This window comes from Charadrius vociferus, unplaced genomic scaffold, assembly GCF_000708025.1.
Source record: "Charadrius vociferus isolate BGI_N301 unplaced genomic scaffold, ASM70802v2 scaffold436, whole genome shotgun sequence".
Taxonomy (NCBI): domain Eukaryota; kingdom Metazoa; phylum Chordata; class Aves; order Charadriiformes; family Charadriidae; genus Charadrius; species Charadrius vociferus.
Genome location: NW_009649187.1, coordinates 3872829 through 3896764, shown reverse-complemented (window position 1 = coordinate 3896764; position 23936 = coordinate 3872829). Strand labels below are relative to the sequence as shown.

At 39.7% G+C, this 23936-nt stretch overlaps 1 protein-coding gene across 1 annotated transcript in view; it reads right to left on the bottom strand.

Moving 5' to 3' along the window:
- The window catches only part of FRMPD2 (FERM and PDZ domain containing 2), a 39333-nt gene extending 18812 nt beyond the window's left edge, over nucleotides 1–20521 (bottom strand). The window contains exons 1-12 of the mRNA XM_009888817.1: nucleotides 20398–20521; nucleotides 16442–16599; nucleotides 15406–15471; nucleotides 14006–14191; nucleotides 13011–13137; nucleotides 11075–11206; nucleotides 6576–6660; nucleotides 6255–6264; nucleotides 2014–2085; nucleotides 1172–1346; nucleotides 276–426; nucleotides 41–179 (exon numbers count right to left, since the gene is read on the bottom strand). Of these exons, the coding sequence (XP_009887119.1) occupies nucleotides 41–179; nucleotides 276–426; nucleotides 1172–1346; nucleotides 2014–2085; nucleotides 6255–6264; nucleotides 6576–6660; nucleotides 11075–11206; nucleotides 13011–13137; nucleotides 14006–14191; nucleotides 15406–15471; nucleotides 16442–16599; nucleotides 20398–20521 (1425 nt within the window). The remainder of the gene's footprint in view (nucleotides 1–40; nucleotides 180–275; nucleotides 427–1171; nucleotides 1347–2013; nucleotides 2086–6254; nucleotides 6265–6575; nucleotides 6661–11074; nucleotides 11207–13010; nucleotides 13138–14005; nucleotides 14192–15405; nucleotides 15472–16441; nucleotides 16600–20397) is intronic.
- Between the last annotated feature and the right edge of the window lie 3415 nt (nucleotides 20522–23936).

The following is a 23936-nucleotide window of genomic DNA, read 5'->3' as shown; positions in this document are numbered from 1 at the left end:
GAGAGAGACCTCTGAGAAATATTGTATTATTTATCCACACCTCAGAAGCATAATTGCCAAGCTCTGCCTGTAAAGCCAAAGCGCCGAGTTTCAGGGCAGTCTCATCATTGCAATATAATCGCTCCTCCAAAATATCTTTACGAAGCTGCAGGTAAAACTGATGCCTTGTCAAGCCGTGCCTGGAACACAAAATGATTTAGGAACACAGGAGGAGCCTTGAACAATCACCCTAAATGCTACTATTTTTCCTGCAGTGAGCAGAACCATGCACTTACTGGATAGCATTGAAGTGGTTGACAAAGAATTTTATCCTTAGAAAGAGTGTGAAATAAATGTTGGAGGTTTTCTTCTTGGGTTGGTCATTCCAGCCATCTGGGGCCACTTTGTAGAGTTTGGTCTCCTCATCCAAAAAGAAGAACTCTTTACCTGAAATGAGAATTTTGGCTTCTGTGATAAGTCTGGAGATACTTCAGTAGCTCAAAGTTCTGCTGTCTTCATTCAGTGCATCACTAGCAATAAAAAATAAAATGGATCATGGATGTCAGTTGAGATTTACTTCTCTGTGTCACGGCTTAATGTATTACTCCTTTGATAGAGAACTTAGGATAACTGTGTAATTTAGGAGTACAATTGTTAGATGCTGGATTGGTGTGCTATCTATGGAATCACTCAAGAATTGATGGGGCTTGCATTCTGCTCACCATTCAGGTTCTGCACCCCATTGTAATCCTGGTACCCTACACACGAGGTGTGCTTCTTCCCAGTCCCTCAGCCCTGCTTGCCATCAGAAATGGGCAAGGAAGATGTGGGTCTTGTAGATTAAATAGCTGAGCCTGTACTCCAACTTATATCTAGGAACAAAGACGTTCAGCCTTCCTCAGTACAGTTCTTCCTGGAATTTCTGCTGGAGCTCTATGGCTCAGTATTATTCCAGTGCAAGGCTGGGACACAGCCTTTTCTGGATGGGAATACCAGCCAGTAACAGTATGGCTGTGCTGATGCACATGCTTTACATCAGTGCAGTACAGTTTAAACCAACTTACCTTACTTTTGCTTAAGCTTTGAATCTGCTTTCTTCTGAGGATCTTAAAGGATATTACTGGAATTTGTTATAAAGTGACTACAGAGGCATTGGGGGAGACTGTTACTGTAGTTAGCTGTGTCTCATTACCTTTCAGGTAAGCCAAGCCAAAGTAGAAATGTTCCACCAAGTTTGCATATGCCACCACAGTGTTGAAAACATCTCTTGCCTTGGACTTGATGTCACATTGCACCTCAAGGCACTGCCCATTGAGTAGAATCACATTCAGATCCCTTTGGGACAAATAGGATTTCCCTTTTTTAGTCTAAGAACATGTAACAAAAAATGACGAATGAGTGCCAAGTACAAGCAATGCAAGTTCCACAGCATTTTACTACTGAGGCCCCTTAGTCTTCTGTCTCAGCATAAACTGATGGATTTGGTCACAACACTATGCTATTCCCTTCTTTCTCAAATTAATATCCCAAACATTTCGAATTTTATAAAACCCAGGGAATCCCAACAAAACAGCTGAGCATACTCAGAGTCTAAAATCAGCAGGGGTATTCTAGATTTGAGGGTAATTCAAAATTTTCTTTGCCCTCATTTTTACTGCTGTATGCTGTCAGCCTTTTACCTTATCTTAATGAAACATAGAGGATTTGCCTGCAAACTGGAGGAGTCCAATACATTGGCACTAGATGTCACATTGCATATTTGATGCATAATCTTCATCTCAAAAGTCTTGTGCTAAAGTGAGCATTCTTAGCCGAGAAGGATAAACTAAGCTATTTTCACACCAACAGAAATAACTACATAGCACTGAGAATTAAACTATCTCTTTTCAAGTCTCAATACCTCTGTAGAAACCCTAACTTGGTTTGGGAGGACGACATGGCAAGAATACTGGGTTGGGACTCAGATGCAACCTACCAAGAGCCCCAACTAAAGGGTCACTAGATTAGTTCTAAATTCTTAATGTTCATACTTACCACAATTGATCCAGGAAGCTGTAAGGTCACTGGTGGTTCACTAGACAAAATAATAAATTCTGGACCTGAAAACTGTAAGGACACAATTTAGAAATGTAATAAGTATCTCCTTAATGTAATGAAGATCCTAAACACCAGTACCAATGAAACCCATTTCTGTGGATCTGTACGCTGTAGCTAATTGACTTCAGCGTCTAATAAGGTGCAAATGCTGATTGAAGACTTCTCTCTGTTTAGGGTCTCTCCTGTGTGGATTCTCTGGGGTCTAATTAGGGGTAAGCTCATGCTTAACCAACCGTTATCCATGACTTAGTACTTTTAGCCATTTAGATGGGGTTTTTTGAGAAAATTTAGGATTGTTTCATGATACTAGTATTGTCCTGCCAACAGACAATGCAGTTTTGTACCACATATAAAGAGGGACTAGCACTTTGTTGTGGCAGTTGCTGGACTCCTGAGGAACCTAATTAGTACCCCAGCAAAAATCATATTAACAAAATTTAAAAATAGATTTATGTATAAAAAGATAATTTTCCAAAGGACCTAACTGAAACTCTTGATCAAAGTTCTGCCAATGGTCAGTCTTGAGCTTGTGAACTGGGAACAGGTATGAGGATTCACCAGCCTGAAACCTGTCCCTTCTACTTCCACAACAGAAAGCGCCATGGGCAGCAGCATTGTGGAGTTTTCTGTGATTCTGTTATTTCTGGATTTTTGTCATCCGACTGCCAAAGAAACGTTATCCTTTCCATTTAACAGAGTCCTACAACAAATCGGCAACTAGAAAGAGACCCTTAGGTGAATGGTTGGTTTGGCACACTCACTGCCAGCCTATGCTTTCTGTCCAGGCATACATGTAAATAAAATTCAAGTCCTTTGAGCACTGTTGACCAGCAAGTGTTTGGGTTCAGTCTCTCTGTAAATGTTTTTGCTGTCTGAAGCTCCTGTCAAAGCGGTTGATGAAAACAGTCCATATGGTGTTTGATGCTTGCAAAAATCACACATGTAGATCAGAGAGGGTTCAATTATAAGCTTTTGCTTAGACTTTATGGACAAGAGCTTTCACTGCCCTCAGTTCTGGGTTATCACAATTACATCGTGCCTAATTTGGAGTCTGTCGATTTAGAATACTCATCTAATGAAATGACTCAGTAGCTAATATGCACATCACTGGTGAACAACAACTGGATCAGAGGTTTCTCTTTAGTGATATTTACATTTTGAAATCAGCTTATATGTTTTCATTAGTCACCTTTTCCTTCCTGTGGAACAAACATTTTTGTGATGCAGCAGCTGCTGTGTAGTCCTTTGTAGACACAGAGAAGGTGGAACCTAAACTTAGCAGGTTCTGTCTGCTGTTCTTCTGAGTTCCACCAGGGATTTCTTCTACAGCACTGACCGACCTTCAAAGGAAATGTCATAGTGAGCAATATATATAGTGTACAAACAAAACAACGCAGACTTGAGGACAAGAAGCTTAAGGTAGATTGACTGGCAGAACATTATGAAATCCAGGGCAATGTCAGTTATAAGTTGTTAAATGTTTCTTTACAGAAAAAGAAAAATAATTAAACAGGGATAATACTACTGATGCCCTTTACAAATAAATCTAAACTATGCTTTAATTCAATAGCAGTCTTTTCCTTTATTTTTTCATTTGGTGAGACAGATCTAACTGGTTTAAGTCTGGTGAAGCCAACGGGCAAAGAATTTAGCCCCATGCCTTTCCGGGAATTCTACAGGATGAAGTCAATTCCTCATTTCTTCTTTTCTGAAGTAAAAAAGCTTCAGAAAACCATAACATTTGTCATTACATCGCTCAGAATTTTCCAGAAATGGGAACTAATTTAATTGAATACAAATTTATTAGAATAAATTAATGTCTTATGGAACTGAGGGAATTTTCAATTTAATTAAGAGAAAGATGTGTGAAAGATAAGAAAGCCGTCTTTATACTATACTTTTAACCCGTAAAGTAATAGTGTTTTCCACAAGAGCAGACATATGTATGCTTAGAATAAACTTAAAATATAATATATAGCCTTATCAATGAGGAAAGAATGATTATATGGTATAGAAGGAAAGGTTTTGTTGAGGTGGATTTTTGCTAACTATATTTTTAATAAATGACAAAGTCACACGGAACTTTTTTGTTATCCCAATGCTTTATCCTTTTCTTTTGCATGTTGTAGAGTGGCTTCAGGGAACTATTCAGAGCGTTTCAAAACGTTTTTAACAAAGTTACTGGAGTAGCTGCTGATCTCTTCTCCCTGGTATCCAGTGACAGAACACATGGGAATGGTCCAAAGCTACATCAGGAGAGGTTCAGACTTGATGTTAGGAAGCATTTCTTTACTGAGAGGGTGGTCAAACACTAGAACAGGATTCCTAGAGAGGTGGTGGTCGATGCCCCAAGCCTCTCAGTGTTTAAGAGGCATTTGGACAATGCCCTTAACAACATGCTTTAATTTGGTCAGCCCTGACAGAGTCAGGCAGTTGGACTAGATGATTGTTGCAGGTCCCTTCCAACTGTTCCATTCCATTCCGTTCCATTCCATTCCATTCCAGTTTGCATTCCTCTATCTAAATTTTGTTTCTATCAACGCAACCTTATAAAGATTAACATTTAACTAAGAAATATGCCTAAATAGGTCTTGAAGTGACTTTTGTGGGTATAAAAATACTATTAGCTCAAAACCCAAGATGCTGTATTGAGAAGACTTGCTTTTCCTGTGGAAAACACTTCCTCTTATTAGTCCTGTGAGGTGAGAGATGCTAGACTTGAAGCTGTGTCTTCTTTATATATAGGCCATAGCCCTGCATATATTTACAAGCTTAAGTTTATGAGATGTAAGTTATGTCAATTGGATTGCTTACAGAAGTGAGCATGATGATATTAGTAAGCTTTATAGATAGTAAACCCATCACTAAGTTTTGTGTTGGTTGTCCTCCTACATGGGAAATTGGTTGTTTCCAAACTAATTATTTCAACGCCGCTGTTATCATGGTACTTACAATAGGATGGTGACCTCAGCAGATGCTTACAACCAACAGTGGGGTTTACAGTCCCTAAAGTTCTATGCGAAACAGCTTGCTGGAAATTTGGAGAAGAGAGTTCATCTTTCAGCAGAGGAGGGGAACGTTTTCTTGGCAGCATGCTTTTAAATCAAGGATATCAAGATGATACCCAGGTTGGCTGTCAGAGGCATGGCAATTGCTCCAAAATGCTCAGTAAATAAATCTTCTGTTACTGATATCATTGCTAGGTGTGTGATACATATATAATATCTGTACACACATATATGTATATGTGTCTAGTTAGACAGGTAAACAGAGACTTCTTTCTTTACAAAAGTTGCCACTGTCCTACAGCCTGATTGTAGTTCTTCCTTATTGCAGGTTTAGAGGTGTACTGGGGTGTCTCACATCGCTCAGATTATCATGGCTGATTTATCAGGAAGTTCAAACTGTTTACTTGGGATACATTTAATTGGGAGTTAATCTAAATGGAGCATTTCCTGTGGGCCTGAATAACTCATGTCATGGTTAAAAGAAGAAACTCCTGTTTAACTGGGTCAAGAACTTAATTTAAATGGGATGTCTGTAGGGATTACATGGTGCTTAACTATGGGATTCTGGTCTTTGTGGTGCCTGGAGGCTAACAGTACTTACATTTCTTCTTCATTTGGAAACAGCCACGATTACAGCTGCACTATGCTAACACCCAGTCTAGAAAACTCTTGTTTGGCAGCAATGGCATTTCCCTGGCTTTTGAAAAGGAGTTAGTATCAGTTGTACAATTCTCGGCTTTCCTTGTCTATGTCTACAGGGCTGCTGTACCTGCCGTGGCTGAAATGAGGTTAATCCTCATGACAGAGCAGAGATCTTTACTGCTTGTGTCCCTGGGTTACCTATAACTCTTCAGTAGAGTGGCTGTGCAGGGCTGGATATGGCTGACACAAATGAGAAGTCAATCCAAGAACTGAGATGAAAATGCAAATAATCCACTGAAAATGATGGATCATATACATCATCTGTCATAACCACTCCAGAACACATCAGGCCTCTGCCAGTGTGACAGCAAGGCAAGACAGGAACCAAAAATGAATGGAGAGAAATACAGACTCTGCAGAATGCCTTGCCACTGAAAGCAATGACTGTTCATACCTTCTCAACAATTTTTTCCCTTCCACACTCTCCCAACCCAGTTGTTTCAGTCACAGCAAGCTATTGCTACTTACCTGTCTGATTCTGATGGAGAGGGAGGCCAGTGACATCTGGCAGGACACAGTGGTAAACAGTAAAGGTGGAAAACTTCAATGTGCTTGTTTTGTATAAGTTGTTCAGGGCCCAAGCTCCATTTCACTACAGCATTTGGACTGTTTCACTTGGAGCCAAATCAAGTCTAAGTACCTTTTAATTCTACATAAACAGTATCTATTATCAAAACAGGTTCAGATGGTGATCCAGGCTTTTTCTGAAAATGACATTACCACACTAGTTGTCTGCTTCACATGGTAATAAAACAGCTTCTATCTTTTAGGAATGTGAATTTTGATTACCTGTTTATGAAGAGCTTGTAGCTGCTTTGTGTCCTTGACCCGCTAAGGGTGGGGTCCCATGACCGGTGTGTCTGTGGAACTCTCCCTAAAATTAATAAAGGAAATTTCACAATTGAAGCAATTGTAGCAGCACTCAGCATCAGATCTTGGTGCAATTACAACAAGGAGGAAATTTAGACTGGCTGCTTCCTCTCTGATGTCCTTGCTTGGGCATGATAAATGGCTATTTGATAAGGCTAAGTGAATACTACACCAGCAGTATTCCCAGTTCTCCCAGTTATTGGTACTTCCTCTTCATAACGCTTCATGTGAATGTAACTTGGAAAAGAACTGTGTAGGTAGAATCGCTGTTATTTCCATACGTATGGGGTACTTTGTGAAACAGCTTTTTGTCTTCAGAAATTACCTCTAGTGTTCTTTGTTTTTCTATTTCCAGGCATAAAATCGGGGAGAGGCATGAAACTTCTCTGGCTTAATCAGAGTAGGATATAAAATCACTGAAATGAAAACTGTTTGTAAGTATTCCACTGGTTATTTGCTACATTAAATATATTGGAAATACATGTACATCGTAAGAATCTGGTGGGAATATAGGATGGTTTGTGAATCATTAGCAAATAAGATTTGTAGAATTTTTTACCTTCAGTCATCTCTGCTGTTACAGAAAGGATAGGCATGGCTTTGTCTAAATACATCGAAGGTTGAAATTTAGATTCTTTAGTATTCGCACGTGCTGTGCAGACAGTCACTATCACCAGCAACCCAAAAGAACTTGGGTATCTGTTGTTTAAATAAACTGTACTGTGTAGGCAGCTGGTCATTTGGGTTTTCTCATTGAACGTGACTGAAGTGAGGCCAACTGGGCTGAAGGTGGGGTCTGCTATTAGTGTATCCAGAACCATAACCGTTTAATATATCAAACGCACCTGGACTGATAGTGGTGAATTGGGCATCACTCAGAATTTAAATCTAGCTGCACCTAGCCTCCCACCTCGGTGAGGAGTGTTAAAAAGCAAGGGGGTTTATTTTCTGCCAAAACTGCTTTGCCCCTTAATGCAACAGGAAGAATTGCATAAAGGGTTATGCAAGTGGTAGTTTCATGAATGTTTCTTCTAGCAGCAGATATGTTTTAAATCTTTAAGGGAAAGGTGGGAAGGTTGAATTTTTCTTCACTTGGATCGTTTCATTGATCTTATTTGAAGAATTGCATCTCAAAATATTACATAGGCAGAATGATAGAGGTGATAAGAAGTGTGGTGATAAGGTGTGGAAGTAATCATTTAAGTCAGCTTTTCTCCAGATAAAATATCCATGAACTACACCCTAAGACCTGTCTGAATTCCAACATGAAAACATGACATTTAATTCTCATGTACCAAGCACCAATTGCAATTTTAAAAACTAGAAAATCTACAGTCACTTTGCTAACATATGCATAAACATGTTTTTCCAAGCTGCAAATGGTAGTGACAAAATGTGAGATTTGAGATAAGCCAAATACTCAGGGCTAGTTACCAAAGCTAAGATTCAGTCCTGTATTCTGAAACTACATGCTTTTTAATGAGAAAGCCTTGCAAAATTCTGTGCTTACACTATAGGTTTCACATAATTGTAAAAATATACTTTGACAAGCACATAAAATTCCCCTTAGTTTTTCTGTCTCAGCTGTTATGGCAGTGGGACAAGTTGGCCAGTTTTAGTGTCCAGAATGCTGTGCTTTGATGACAAATCCAACACGTTCCTCATGTTTAAGTAACGTGAGGCTCTCAAAGATGATGATCCTGTAGATGATTAATTTATTACATGTTAAATGAGCTTCTAAAGTACAGTCTGGATGGAGATATTGATCTCCCTTGATAATGGTGCTCTACTAGATGGTTATATTTCTTTTCAGATAAGAATGCATTTTTCTAACACATTATCTCATGCAAGAATGTCTGCAGCAAACAAGCTCTCACATTCTGTGTTTTCTCCTGTAATTTTAGAGTTTTATCTTACAAAATCCTGAGTACAAACAGCTCCCAGTGTTTCAGTGGAGACTGAGACACACACAAATTCACTGCAAAGAGCCTTTGTCAAGTTTATTACCAAAATTTTGTAATAAACAGCTTACAAAACAGGCTTCTGAATTTACCTTCACTATGTGCCACTAGGTATATGACTGACACGTACGCATCACATAGGGAGCAGCTGCAATCTCGGGTTTTTATTGCTGCTGCTATTGATTGCAATTCTGGAGCTTCAGAAAAGTGCCTTTCAGGAGGAGACTATTAATGGCAGTTGTATAAGTAACCCCACCTTCCCCATCCTTGGGGCTAAGGACTTGGGGCTGAGAGGCTATTACATGGTGCTTTTTTTCCCCAGGATGTATTCATGTATTTGCTTTCTCTCTGTGAATTATCTCCTGGCAGACTTGTGATAATGCAGTGGGCACCCAGGTTTTTTGCCATCTTTCTAGGGAAATTAGTCCCTTGAGATCATGTTCTATGCCTTTTATTTTTGCCTAGTAAATTTTAAACCTTTCAAATTTGGAAGCGTGTGAGTAATATGTTCCTATGAATTTCAGGATAATCAGCAGCTGGATATCATAAACCCAAATTAATGCTCCCTAGTGAGAAAAAAGCAAGGACTACTCAGCAATTTTCTGTTATTTATGGCATCAATGAACTAAGCAGTTGGTGTGCATACCTTGTTGCAATGTAACTGATATAGTGGATACTAGTGTTACTGCCTTAGGGAAGAAATTTCTGGGATATGAAAACCACACATGATTACAGGACTGTGGAATGGAGAATAGAAATGGGCAGGAGACTGAGAATGGGGACCTGGAGCTGGCATGGTAAGTTTGGTTTTTTTAGGAGACGCTGATGACATTTGGCAAGAGGAACCTTTTGCTCTTGGGCAGTGTGAACACCCTGTCTAGGTGTCCCTAACTCAGATTCCAATTTAAGCATGACGATACATGTGCACAGCAGTACTCCCCTTCCTGAATTCCCTTTGCTTCATAGTAACCCCCTAACCTGTAATGTAAGTTTTTTGGGAAGGACCCTGACTGACGTCTACCACAGTGACTCCACTGAATGGATCACCTCCCAGTTTCTTTCACGCTGTTCCTGCCGTAAAAGGATTGAAAGTGGAGCTAAAATTCCAACTATAACAACTCCAGACAAAGTAAATCAGAAGAGCAGCATTGCAACCTGGCATTTAGCACAATGAAAACAACATGCTGAGCAGGAAATACACAATGGCTTTAGAATAAAAATGAAAAGAAAACAAAGGGTTGTTTAGTTGGTTTTTTCCCTCTAGATTTCAGAATTAGTCCCTTTCTTTTTGAATGGGCTTTAAGAAACATTAATCCCCACCATTCAAGTCTTAGGTATTATCCTACTCCTGCCCATTTCTGCACAGAAGGACCTGGGAGTTCTGGTGGACAAGGTGACCATGAGCCAGCAATGTGTCCTTGTGGCAAAGAAGGCCAATGGCATCCTGGGGTGCATTAAAAAGAGCGTGGCCAGCAGGTCAAGGGACATTATCCTCCCTCTCCACTCTGCCCTGGTGAGGCCACATCTGGAGTACTGTGTCCAGTTCTGGGCTCCCCAGTTCAAGACAAAGAACTACTGGAGAGAGTCCAACGGAGGGCTACGAAGATGATCAAGGGAATGGAGCACCTCTCCTATGAGGAAAGGCTGAGGGACCTGGGTCTGTTTAGCCTGGAGAAGAGAAGACTGAGAGGGGATCTCATCAATGCTTATCAATATCTAAAGGGTGGGTGTCAAGAGGATGGGGCCAGACTCTTTTCAGTAGTGCCCAATGACAGGACAAGGGGCAATGGGCACAGCCAGAACACAGGAAGTTCCACCTGAACATAAGGAAAAACTTCTTTCCTTTCAGGGTGGCAGAGCACTGGAACAGGCTGCCCAGAGAGGTTGTGGAGTCTCCTCTGGAGATATTCAAAACCCGCCCGGACACGTTCCTGTCCAACCTGCTTTAGTTGAACCTGCTTTGGCAGGGTGGTTGGACTAAACGGTCTCCAGAGGCCCCTTCCAACCCTTGCCATTCTGTGATTCTGTGATTATTCATAGATTCGACTGATTTCAGTGCTGCCATCTTGACATTGTGCATCATATGCATTTGTGGGGTAGTTCCACCATTTCTCATCTGTTTCAAGACCCCATGGGCTAGAAACATGCTGGTCAGGCTTTGTCTGTGATCTGCTGAACAGCTTCACCTGTCAAAGGGGGCATAAAGCAAGAAAGAGGTGGTGGTGCTGCATCATAACCAGGGAATATATAGTTTTACAGTAGGACACAAGTAGAAAATAATGCAATATAAAAGGATCTTTCTCCTCTGAAGCTTAGCACAAATATACCTCCCTAGTCACATAACCACAAGTGCATTGGAGTACTGATCACCTGACCATACATGGGTAGTCTCACATTTCAGGGGACGAAAGAATTAAGAACTTAATTCATAAACATCATCTTTCAGGAAAATCTTACCTCTCCTCTGTCCTCGGTTAGACAGTATCAAAGATGTACTTTCAGAAATACTATTAGAGTCGCTGTAGTCCACAGAGAGTTGTCTGTAATCTTCTGTTGACCGACTATAATTCATTAATCTGGACCCTTTGTCTGGAAACAGAAAAGAAATATGGTGAATTATATACTTTTATTATAAATCATTTTATCTGCATGATAACGTAGATAACATTTGGCTTGACTAATTTTTGTATAGTCCACGTCTGTCTTCTAACCCTGACTTCACATCCTTAAGGACCAAGGAAAGCTTGGTAACTTCATTCTGTAACTTTCATAATCTTTTTCTGACCCAAAATAGTTCTCAGTTCTCCTCAACCATTTCAAATAAAACAAATCTAATATATTAATTCTATTCTACATGTTTAACTGAAAGGTTGCAAAGTACAGGTAACCTCCAAAGTTCTCCTTCCTTATATTCTGAGGCCCAAACCCTTCAGCTATGAAGTATTCTTTCTGTGTGCAGGATGGACAGTGCCCAGACACAATGCACTACCAGAGTTGGCTGCAGAAATTCCATTAAGGGGTCATCCTAAGTCATTAGGAAGCACGTACTTCTGTTGCACCCTAACTTTACTTTGGTTGCATTGTGCCTTGTCCTTTTCCAGAATCTCTGAAGGTGATCATTTTTAATTAAAAAAAAAAAAAAAAAAGAAAGAAATGGAATGCTGCCCTGAAAAGTGTGATTCAAGTGTTCTCAATGTAATCCACATCCTGATTCACTGAAGTCCTCCAGCAAGTGTAAGTCACGTGACCTAAATCCCTAGGTCACACAGAGATCACCCCAGATACATAATCACTAGAACCAGTAGAAGGAAAATGGCAGGAATTTGTGGGTAATAGGGGGTTGAAGATGGGACCATCTGTTTTGGCAGCAGCAGAGTTTTCACCAGCTTATGCAAGTGTGAATCTCTAAGCCATTTCTAAATGAGCAAGTATGCCAATATGATTTGAGGGGTGGTTCGTCTGTACGTTTTCAAAAGAATCTCCTTTTCTTATGACAAATAATACCTAATAGAAATGTTCCACGGGTATTTAAGTATGTGTTTAAATCTAGCTGAAGTTAATGGAACACATATGTAATTTTCTGAATAGGAATTGGATTGTTCATATGTCTAATATTGAGCATATCCCAAAAAAAGCCTGCATAGTGTAGGCCAACCTTCGCCTTGCCCCAAAATCAGATATTTCTGTTGAAGTGAACAGTATAACATAGAGACTAGAAAAAAGAACTATCTGAACCTGAAGTCCACATTTAGTTACAGCTGCAGAATTACTCTGAGGGATAATAAAATCTTGATTGTAGTCAAATGAAATGTGAAATTAGTATATGCTGGTTTATTTATATAGTGTGCAAGATTTGGCCTTATGTCTTGAAATCACTCCAGCAATCCATGTGTGAATTTATAAAACATCTTTTGAATAAAAAATGGAACTAAAATCAGAAAGAAACCACAGATCTTTTCTTGAATAATCAAATAAGAAAGATGAATATATATTTCTTAATGGCAACAGGATATCTTCACAGAATCCCACTCTTTACCTTTGAAAAGACGCTTCAGTATACAAAGCACAAAAGCAGTTTTGAAAGTATTTTTTTATATGCACAGGTTTTATGCAAACTGTTTTAAGAGTTGAATCTGTACAAGCTGATTTGTTATCATTGCTTCACAGCCCTCAGACTACTATCCTTTGAGGAAATAAGGAACAGAAGCCTTGCTGACTTGCCTCAGAGTCTTTCCATTATGAAGTCATTTATATGTAAAGCAATAAATATCCTATCCAACACTACTTGTAATCACTACAGCATGAAATTAAACAATTCACCTAGCTTGGGAAAGACTCAGAAAAGGCTGGCTGTATCCTTATTAGATAGTTCAGATTATAAGTCTTTCTTTACCTTGGTGAAAATTCATCTGGGAGGACAGCGGTGAGGTGTCCGATATTTTCTCATGCAGTCTTTTCCTTATCATGTGACTTCTGGTAAGCTGAGAGGCTGTGCTGTCTTCAGAGGGTACCCGCTCCACCTAGAAGACAGTAGTACTGCCAGTCAATGTCATATGATATGTGGACTTCAGACTTTCATGCTGAAGTGATCCTTGCCCTCTGCTTGTCAGAGGCCGCTGATTTGCTTGGTATAAGCAACTTCATCTGCTCACACACAAAGCGGATTGAGTTTTGATAGCTTCATGCTCTCACGCCACCTGTGTTTAAGAAGGGACACCCTCTCTCACAGTGGGAAATAGAGTAATAGAGAGTGCAAGGGAAAAGGTCATTTCAGAATGATAAGGAATACTGGTTGAAAAGAGAGAAAAAAATAATTGCAGTGTGTTTTCTTCCAGATTCATTCAGCTTGTCAACAAAAATTGTTTGATATTTCAAATCTTGAAAAAAGCTCAGGCACTCACTTATTGAAGACTTCATGTGGGTCAGGCTTGATTGCACGTCAAATGTTCAGTTCCATTCAAGGATGATGAATTAAATTCTCAATATGATGTAAATGTAATGTCTTTGAATGTTACCAAAAAAGTCTGAAACCAGAGTGGCAATGGGGAAATCTTTTCTCTTGTGTAAAGTCCACTCCTTTGGCCAATATGAAGTCTCCAAAGGTTATGATCGCTTCAGTATTAACCAAAGAAATGAAGATACTGTAAGCGCAAAAGCTGGATTTGTGTTATTTCCCAAGAGTATAAGAGTGGTGTGAGACGTGGCTTCATTGCCTCCTTTGCTTGTAGATGTGCCCACTCAATTTTCTGCTTAGAGGTCTTGAACCAAATCTCACTTCCTTAATTCATACAAGCATTAATTTCAGGCAATTGCTCACCTGTATCCCATGTTGCTGCTCACATCTCTAAATAATGAAAATATTATTAGTAGTATAAGTGTAGTACCTACCTCACTGACGCTTCCCACAGCAAACTGGACCATTTTCTTTATGTAGACATTTGCTGGTAAGGGAGCAGATTCCTTCTGATGTGCCTCACATGCTTCCAGAATTGATTCAAGAGAAAGTCTTTTATGTGGCAGATCTTCACATAGTGTCAGCAAGAGTGTGTGTAGTTGGTCACTCAGCTGGAGGGACTGAGTTAAAATGGAGGTACTGTTAAATGACATCTCCCAGTGGTCTGAAATCCTGTGTAAACTGGGACCAGGAATTTCTATAAGCCTTTCACCCTGGGTGAGAAATGGGCACTGAATTCCTTTAGACTTTGTGAAAATTCCAGACAGGCAGCATAAGAGCACTAAATGGAGCCTCTGATAGGATCCAGGATAGCCTTGGAGGGAACTGGCATCTACGAGGAGGGTCATCAGCCTGTATAGGGGCTTCTTGGTGACACACAACAGCTCAATCTGCTCCACAGCTTTGCTAAGACTGTGAATCTTAAAGATTCATGCAAGTAAGACATGTGGCAGCATTAGCTTCAAAAGGTGAGGAGTTACACCAGCCAAAACTGTTGCCATTGAGACCAGATACTTAAATTTTATAGTTATTTAGCTTATAGAGCTTTTTCTCTTAGACCATGTATACCCATGAAAGTGAGGTTAAACCTACTAAAAGCTTGTGCTTTCCAAATCAAAAACATACAATCAAAGGCATGGATATAGAAATGAAGCAAAATGGGTGCTACAAATCTTTGAAAGGATTCTGGGTAAACAACAAATGCAAACTTTTAACTAGCAAAGAAGCTGGTAGAATTTGCTCAGAACTAAGGAGAGTTATTTAGTTTTATTCTAAAATCACATTCTTTGAAAAAGCACATAAATGTGCACAGAACCACAGTCATGCTGACATGATGGTTTTTTTAGCCCTCCCTATTTTAGAATCATAGAATAATTTAGGTTGCAAAAGACCTTTAAGATCATCAAGTCCAACCGTAAACCTAACACGGCCAAGTCCACCACTAAACCATGTCCCTAAGTGCCACACCTACATGCCTTTTAAATACCTCCGAGGATAGTGACTCAATGACTTCACTGGGCAACCTGTTCCTTATTACAGCCTTGGAATAAATAATCTTCCCTCTTAAAAACAAGGTACAATTCATCTTAATTGGAACAATTTTGGAAGAAAAAGGGGAAAAAAAGGAAAGTAAAGGTGAGACCTAACTAAATTCCTGATTTGGATGAACTGGTATTTTTGGTGAAGTCTGGACCTTAACACAAGCTTTCCAATTCTGTCTAGTGGTCCAAAACATAAAGCCCCTCTCACTGAGATTTTGGATTATGCATCTCAATCTTTGAACCTACCAGTACAAGACAGAATTAAAGAAAACAAAAATATTTGTGTTACTGGCCTGGTTTGGAGGAACCTGGAAGTCTGCTGACCAATAGAGAGTCATTCCTAAGGAATACACCAACATCTGTCAAAACAGAAAAGGAAACCCTTTATGAAGTCAACTTTAAATAGCGAAAAGCCTCGTACTATAGAAAGACCATCTTTTTGTTTCTTTGGGCACAAAATGGCAGAAGCCAAACAGATAATTTTTAAAAAAACCTAGACTAGAGGAAACATATATAAAAGTACAATAGCAACTCTTGGCTTATGGACTAGGTAGCATGCAATGAGTATTGTTCAGTGTGAGGGGCTGAGCCAGGCTGCCCTCTGTCTGATGATGCCATAAATAGGAAAAGAAATTTGAACTCCTTAGTTTTGAAGTTCTCCCATTGGTGATTAAAGCTCTCCCCTAGCTGTGGGACCAACTAGCAGTCATGGCCAGAAGAGGATTACTGGACTATGGGCCATCCTGTTCCAAAGCTTTTTGTTTCTGCATAGCATCCAAGTGATAAGTTATGTGGGAGTCTGAAACTACTGTGTTCTGCCTGCGGGAAGTATGCACAGATGTGGTCCTAGTGGTATTTAAAACTTTTAGGTACCTGAATGTTGTATCTCACTGTCTTGCCAGAGGGACTCATTTGGCAGGAAGAAGAAAAGGAAATTGTTAACAAAGGTGAACATATTTCTGACTTCCTGGGAGTGCTTCCACTCTCAGATTGTATAGATACTGTAGTCCCACTGCTTCTGGGATTACAATTACCATTTCTGGCCAAGCATCATGTTCAGAGAAATATTCTTCCTTTCTGTGGGCCTTTACAAATAATATATTTCTGCAGACCTCGAGGACTGATGTTCAAAATAGATTTTGATGTTGACGTGCATGCTAATCTAATGGCGAACTGCAAGATACATGTAAATCTTTCTCACTGTAGCCTAATTTGTTTAGTGTTATTAGAAATGGAGTTTGACAATAGATACCTGGTATGTGGCATTAAAACTCACAAGTTTGTCTTCATGAGGTACTGTCAAGATATATATTTTGTAATATACCTCACCTTTGTTATTCCGATGTGCTGGTTTTTACTTTGTCTATGGAGCAATTCTGGTGCACTGAAAGGGACAGCTTCTGTCTGAGATGCATTGTTTTGGAGGGACAGATTTCCTTCAGCAGACAGTAGTACTGACCATGGACAAATCACACAGATGGCAGGGTCTGAAAAATGTTGTAGAAGATAATGGAGTTCTTAGTGTTGAATTCACTGCACTCAGAAAATCATATTGCTGGCATCTTACCTGCATTGCCAAACCCATCACTGAAGGTTCCTGGAGATGTACCCAGAAGTCAGTGGAATCATGTTCATTTATGCCTGGCTGATTTTTTTCAGCTGGAATTCAGTGATGGTTAAAGACTTGATTTCTCTCTCACATCATTTCACACATATAAACAATATATTGATTTCAATGGCTTTCTGAAGCCTAAGGAAAGTCAGAATTACACCCCATGTGCAGATTCTGGAGATCTTGACATTTTTGGTAGATCTTTTTAAGCAAAGCACAAGAGAATATCAGAAGAGTAGAACACTCCTTCCAACAAAGCATGAATACTTTGAAGCTGGCATTTGCAAAAGACCTTAAGTTAGCTTCCATTAAGTTACATGACCATGGTACAAACCTCTTCTCTGTGGTGATATTTTTTTGTTCTGTGTGCTGCTTATAGTCAGTCAGCTCTGCATTTTAGTAACCTCTCTTTCAGTGTATTGTGTCTAGCGGAGCCAAGTTACGTTGCCAGAAATTCAGTGTCAAGAGTCAGCATCTTTTTATTTCCATTGTACAGATGAAGAAACTCATGCAGAGCCCGGCCTTGAAGACTACAGTGTGTCAGTCAACAGAAGCTGAGGTAGCAGTAGAAAGAAATTTCCTAAGTCCCAGTGCTATAACCTAGTAAGCTTTCCTTTAAGTGGAAACGTAATTTCCAACTAACCTGAACTTTGGGATTATTTTACCAGAATGCAAATATGAAAACTATCCAAACCGTACCTCAGACTAGATTCTACCAGTAATGTGAACAGCCATGATATTTTAGCATTATTCACATTCAGTCTTTCTGTCTGTGTGTCAGTTCTATTAAAAGAGAGGGGATATTTCAAAGGTGTTTTCAAACGATAAATGTAGATCTGACAAGGTCCCAAGGACACTAATAGGCTTTAATAACCCTGATCAGCCTCACTTGGGACCTTTCCCCATCCTCTGCCCATAGTCCCAGGCTCCAGTTGAGCTCAGCCCAGGGCCTTGAATCCCTGCCTGAGGTACGGTGTAGGAGTGCCTGTCTCCAGCTCAGCAACAGCCATGCCTTGCCTGACTGTGGATCTCATTGATCCTGACCCACAGACTGACTTCCCAGCCTGGCCTCAGACTTGCCTTGTCACTGTGGATTTGCCTGGTGATCACTGGACTGTCTGACCCTGGTTGCCCACACCAGACCTGATCCTGACTCAGCTTCCCAGCTTGACCTTGGGCCTTGCATTGTTACCACAAACTTGTGTGGTGTTCTGGATTCTCAGTTGTCAACCCCAGACCTGCCCTGCTCACCTTATTTGGGTACTGTGGGTTAGGGCCCTGCCTGGCCCAGCCCCTGCCCTGCCACCCTTGTAACCATGCTTGGGTCTGGGCTCCCTCTCCCTTGGGGAACAGTTTGCCCTTGCTCTTCACTGAAAAAATCTATTTGAAGGTGTCTTGGTAATGAACTAGATTCTTCTTATAAAGGGCTGAGTACGCTTAAAAAATATGACTGCAGAGATCCACTGACGTCAGTCCCAGTGCTCTGAAGTAGGACTGGAAGCATGAGGATGTGCAGTCTTCTGCAAATGCTCCACACTTGTACACGTAGGTTAAGTGAATTTGACCAAAGACATCTATGTGATTTCATTAAAATATTCATTAAAAAAGCATGATGAAAAGCCTCTAGGATAAATCTGTTTACTTTAGAAAGAGGAAAAGCTGCATTAACTAGGGCAATATTTAGATATAGGGTTCCTGGAAATATAGGTAATTTAAAAAAAAAATAAATATTGGCTGTTGAACAACTCTCTTCAGTCTAGACCATAAGAACAGAGACCATTCAGATCTCCATAGGAGAAGAGCTCAGAAACATGCCCTAAATGCTTTGGTATTTTAGCATTTTAAAATTATGTACTAAAAAAAAGGCTACTTAGTTCTTATGCATGGACCTTGACATCAGGAAAATGGATGGTAAAAATAGGTAAAATGTTAAGCTGGGAACTCATATACACCTAGGAGGCCTATATAGCCAGAGGACCCAGAGATTCAAGACATAGACCACTAGTATTTGCAACAGTTGTGGCATTTACTTCTTTTGAAAATTAAAGGTCTTAAAATCATCAGCTAGACTTCTCTTTTGCTCCTTCCCCATTTTCTGTAGTATTGTATGCAAATATAACTAGCACGTGCTGGAAAATTCGTCTGTTTTAGAAACAGATAGCCATCTTGTACTTTAGTCTCAATGAAGATTACCTGGCCTTCTGTAATGTTGGCCAGCCATCAAGTCAGCATACCTGTCTAACCAGTCAGTGCCCAAAGGCACTGGAAATATCTCTATAGCAAGTGGTGCTGACCATCACCAGGTCTAGGGGGATTTATCACATCGAGCACAGTGCAGCACAGACATGTCAGTACTAGCCCTGAGAAGAGGCTGATTTCAGAAGCAATATACCTGTAATTAAGAGATGTGGAGCCAGAGATATGCCTTAGTCAACTGGGATTATGCTATGCAGGGCCAGTTCACCTTCACTGCCCTCCAAGAAGCTGGAGCACTGGGGATTCAGCTTCAGAATGAGTCCAACTTGGCATCACTTCTGGACTTGAGCTCTCTAAAGACATGTTTGAGCAGCCTTGCACTTGACCTATAGACCAGCATGGTTCTACTTCCCCACTTCCTTTTGTTTTACTCTTCATCTTCTGATCATAATACCCTATTTATCTGGTGCAGCATAGGGAACATAGGCTGATTATCTCAATTCAATAGACATCCAACAATTCTTTTAAAAAAAACCCAACAACAAAACAACACAAAAAAACACAAAACCAAACCAAGAGATCAGGAGAGCATAGTGTCAGATTAGTGTCTGGCACTGAGTTAGTAAGCTGTGCTGGACCTGAGCTGAATCTATGCAGGTGGGTATCTCTGTGCTGCACTCCTTTGCACATTCCTGGTGCCTGTCTTGTCTGGGCTGTTCTGTCCTCTAGTTATACCCAATAATAGAGAACTGATGCTATAGTCAACCTGCTATAGTGTTCCAGTCCATTAAAAACTGGTTGGTAATAAAAGTTCACCCCTCCAGCTATAGCAGAATTTACACATCACTTGTTTTCAGTATTTTGTATTTTGATTCTACATGCTCATGAAGTAAGAACACGTCATCCATTCTCTCCTCAAAAGGAATACACATTGTCATAAATAGTTCCCAAAATGTGACAGGTTGCTCAGCTTTGCTGTCTTGTACAGCTGGCCTGCTTGGCAAGCATTCATCATGATGATTTGCCTAGCCATTATGATTAGTCACGTTATTATCATCAAGGATAAAAGTCTCTTACTAGCTGAATGAGGAGTCATGTGGATTTGCCTGTCCTCCTCTGTCAGTACATGAAGGACACGATCTTAGCTGGCACTGCACTTTCTCTGTGTGCGTAATCTGGACTTTCATAAGGACTCTTCTGTCCTGTTGCACCGTGTATAGTTGTATTTAGATGAATTAATATCTGATGTGTAAATTTGAAAAAAATGGGTGAAGATTTCTTACGTAGGCAGAGCAGTTTGCATGTAATCCCCACAGCACTGGAAGGTTTCTCACTTTTATTAGAAATATGCTATTATTGCCATTAGTGCTTTTTGTCTCAAAAAAACCCCAACCAAAACCACCAAACTCTCAAACTCTTAAAATAACTCAAGAATGAATTTCCAACAGTAAGAATTATAAGGTAATTTTCACCTCACCTTTGTGAAGGTCCTCCAGAAGCTGCACTGTGGCCAGGTACAAGAGTGCCCATATTTCTTCTTCCTCCAAAGGGCTTCCTTTTGCCCACAGGACCTCGGCCAGTGTCACACAGGAACTGCTCATGCCTGCTGCAATAGAAGCCGGATTTTTGACACAATGAAGTAGACTGAATTGCTCAAAGCAAACCATACTGGTTACAACTTCTCTCACAGTAAGAAATACTTTGTGAACCGCCCTGCTTCTTACTTCACAAAAGGTAGGTATTGTTCATCCCTGCCTTAACCTGAGTAAGAGTAAATAAAGGGGACTGAACTAAGTGAATTCCTGTAATCTTTTTCAGCCCTTTTACTCATCATTTGAAACCAGTCACAAGATTCTGTGGGGCAAATAGTTTCTACTCAGGAGCTTCTTCACGAATATATGCTGTTCAGATTTTGTGAGTGGTTATCTGAATGGTAGGGAATTGATTTTGCTGCTTAATTGGATGCTCTTGTCTATACAACCATGACAGAGTTAATCTAAGACAAAGAGAATCTCAAAGCAAAAGAGATGCACTGTAACATGAAAGGTTTATAAACACAGTCCAACAGAGCAATTGAGTTTCATTCATTGCTCAGCAGACTGATCTGTAAAAGCTTGTAGACTTACTGAATTCAATGATGAGATATTTTCTTGGTCAGACAACTGAGACTCCGAACCTGCAGTTTATCCATACCAATATATATATAAACTTGCTTTGTTTCACTAAACCAAGTTAAAAGATGATTCCCTCTGAGCTGCTGAATAGCAATTTAGTGGTTCCCGGCACACCATCCTATCTGACAGGTACATGAGACCTGGTGTACTGCAGAAGAATGTCAGCCCACACACTCTCCCTGTTTTGTCTCAGCTGCAACACAGCATCACATCATTTAGAGAAAGGCATCCTGTAGTGAATCATAATTTAATGTCTTACCTCTTGAAAAAGGATTTTCCTCATTCCATCCAACTAGAAACTGACTTGTATCAAGTCATCTTTTCCTCCAAACGTTTTGTCATACTACATATTATCAAAGAAGGTTTTGTTCTTCATAAATGGGTCTGATTTTTCCATTTCATCAGTTTTACATTTCTGTACTTTACATATCTAGGCAGAGCTGCTCTAGGTCTACACGTCTGTAAGGAAAACTGAATCCAAGCTTAAAGTTTGCTAAAAATTTTTGAACTTAATTTACACTTTTGCTGTTATTATCCTGTAACAATGAGCTCCACAGTTCATTGTGTGCTGTGTAAATAGGGCCATAATGAGAAAAGTTGGAAGCAATCATCTATTGCTTTGAGGTTTTGACATTGTCTGTACATCCCCAAGTGAGGACACTAGAGCCTAGGATGCTACTGTCATGTATAGGATTATAAATGCCACTGAAAAATGACTTCACTTACAGCCTGAAAACAGATCTTCACCCTTAACCATTTCTTCACCCTCTGTACACAGCCCACTTACTGCTACCATTTGCTCTCTTCCTGCAATACAATTTACTGCGTCTTACAGCTGATTTCTTTGCCAGCTTCTCGTTTATTATGCAGCCTTTAAGGGGTCACTGAAAGAGCATTACGATGTTCTGCAGGACCAACTTGTTGCTGATTAATAGACTACTCAGACTTTGATTCATGGGGTCTTGTCCTGGCTCACTAGCTTCCAAACACAGAATCACAACATTGGAAGAATGATCCCTTGCTGCAATCACTACGGGATTACGGACCAACCTAGTAACATTTTAAACAGAACCAGAGTCCTAATTTTAGTCTCTGTAGCTTCAAAGGACAGTAAAGCTTCTTAAGAATCTAACCTTAATTAGAAGAGACAGACAAATCTTCTTAATCTAAGCCATCACCGTTTCTCTTAATAATAAATTACTGTGATAGCATTTCACTTAACCCTGTGGTACTGGGACTCGGCAATCAATTCACATCCCCAGAGCTAGAATCTGTGTGGCTTCTCCATATGGGTAATCCACCAGACTGTACTTAGTGCTGTTTTATTTAAGACCATGCTGGGCGAAGGAGCACTGCATCCTCTATTTTAGATAGAAGTGCTAATACCAAGTGATTTCAGTGCTGGTATTTCTAACTAGCTTAAGTTACTCAATAAGCAACTATCCAGAGTGCAGGCGTTACAGCTTTATAGAGCCAAAGCGAAATCGGCAGTTACACCAGAGCTGCTTAACTTTTGTGTTTAATGTTTTTTCTAAGAGTAAAAGTAAAGTCTCAGATCAATATAAAGTATGAATTAAATGAATTCTGCTAGCAATGATGTGCAAACTTCTTCTAAAAATTATTAGATTGTATGGCCACGGAAATCATAATCTCTTTAAAGTGTAATAAGTTATTGCTTTAGTGCAATGTAGAGTTAAGCAATGCGTTATTTTGCAGCAAATTGGCAATTGGTTTTTAAACACATACAGAACGCTGTGCAATTTTGGGCTGCATTTTTGACTTTCGGTTTTCAAGACCAGCATGATGTGATATTTGACAAGAATATAACTATGTGAGTGCTTGGGGAAAAAAATACATTTCATTTCCTTTTATAGCCAGGCTATGCTATGTATATGATATGAGAGTAAAAGTGATATAAAGATATTGTTATCATTGTAGCACTGCACATATTCATGGTCCCTCAATTTAATAAAAGCTGTGATCCAGAACCAAACAATTCGAACTTTCGAATAAGCTACAACTGATAAGGCAAAGCAGACAAATTAGGAGGCAAGGAGGAAAAAGTTAACAGTAACCTTGCAAAAAGGGACTTGGTTGTTTGCAGTAACACTACACATCAGGAAATTATGGTAGATCTCGTTGAGCCCGCAGGGAAAAACTAGAGCAGCAGAATGTAATCACCCATTTTGGAGTTTGGCCAGGATATAGAGGTTAACGGTTTTTTGCCTGGAAAAAGTAGCAAAGGGCTTTTAGTGCCAATTTGTGCTCTGAGGTCAAAGACAAATCTTCTGCTGACTTCTATGGAAGAACCATAGCAATCACCTTCTTGGTGATGCCATCCAAATAGGCAAATTAGCCTAAAATATCCTCCCCATTCTAATCTTTGCAACACATTCATTCATTACATGGATTGTATCAAGTCAATACATTTTCCCCTGGAAGAATCTACTCTTCTTGCATAGATATGAAAGGTACACTGAGGTGAGGCTAACCTATCACTTTGCCACAAACATCCACCTATTTATCACCTTTTAAAACTATTTTATTCTATTTTTGTACATTTTATTTTATCATATGTGCAACCTTTTGTCCAAAGTCATTGAAATCTAGGCTCAATGAAAGAAATTGAATTGATTATAAAAGATAATGAACTATAGCTTTGCATCTGAATTTAACACTTAATAACAATCACACTTTAGTAAGTTCATATGCCAGGGTCACTTTACATGCAATTTGGCTTTATTAGATTTGTCAATCTTATTTAGTAAAAAGTAAGGGAGTAACTTGGCTTTTGTCAACCTTCATCTTTACTTCTGCAGCTTTGCTGATTATATAAAGACAA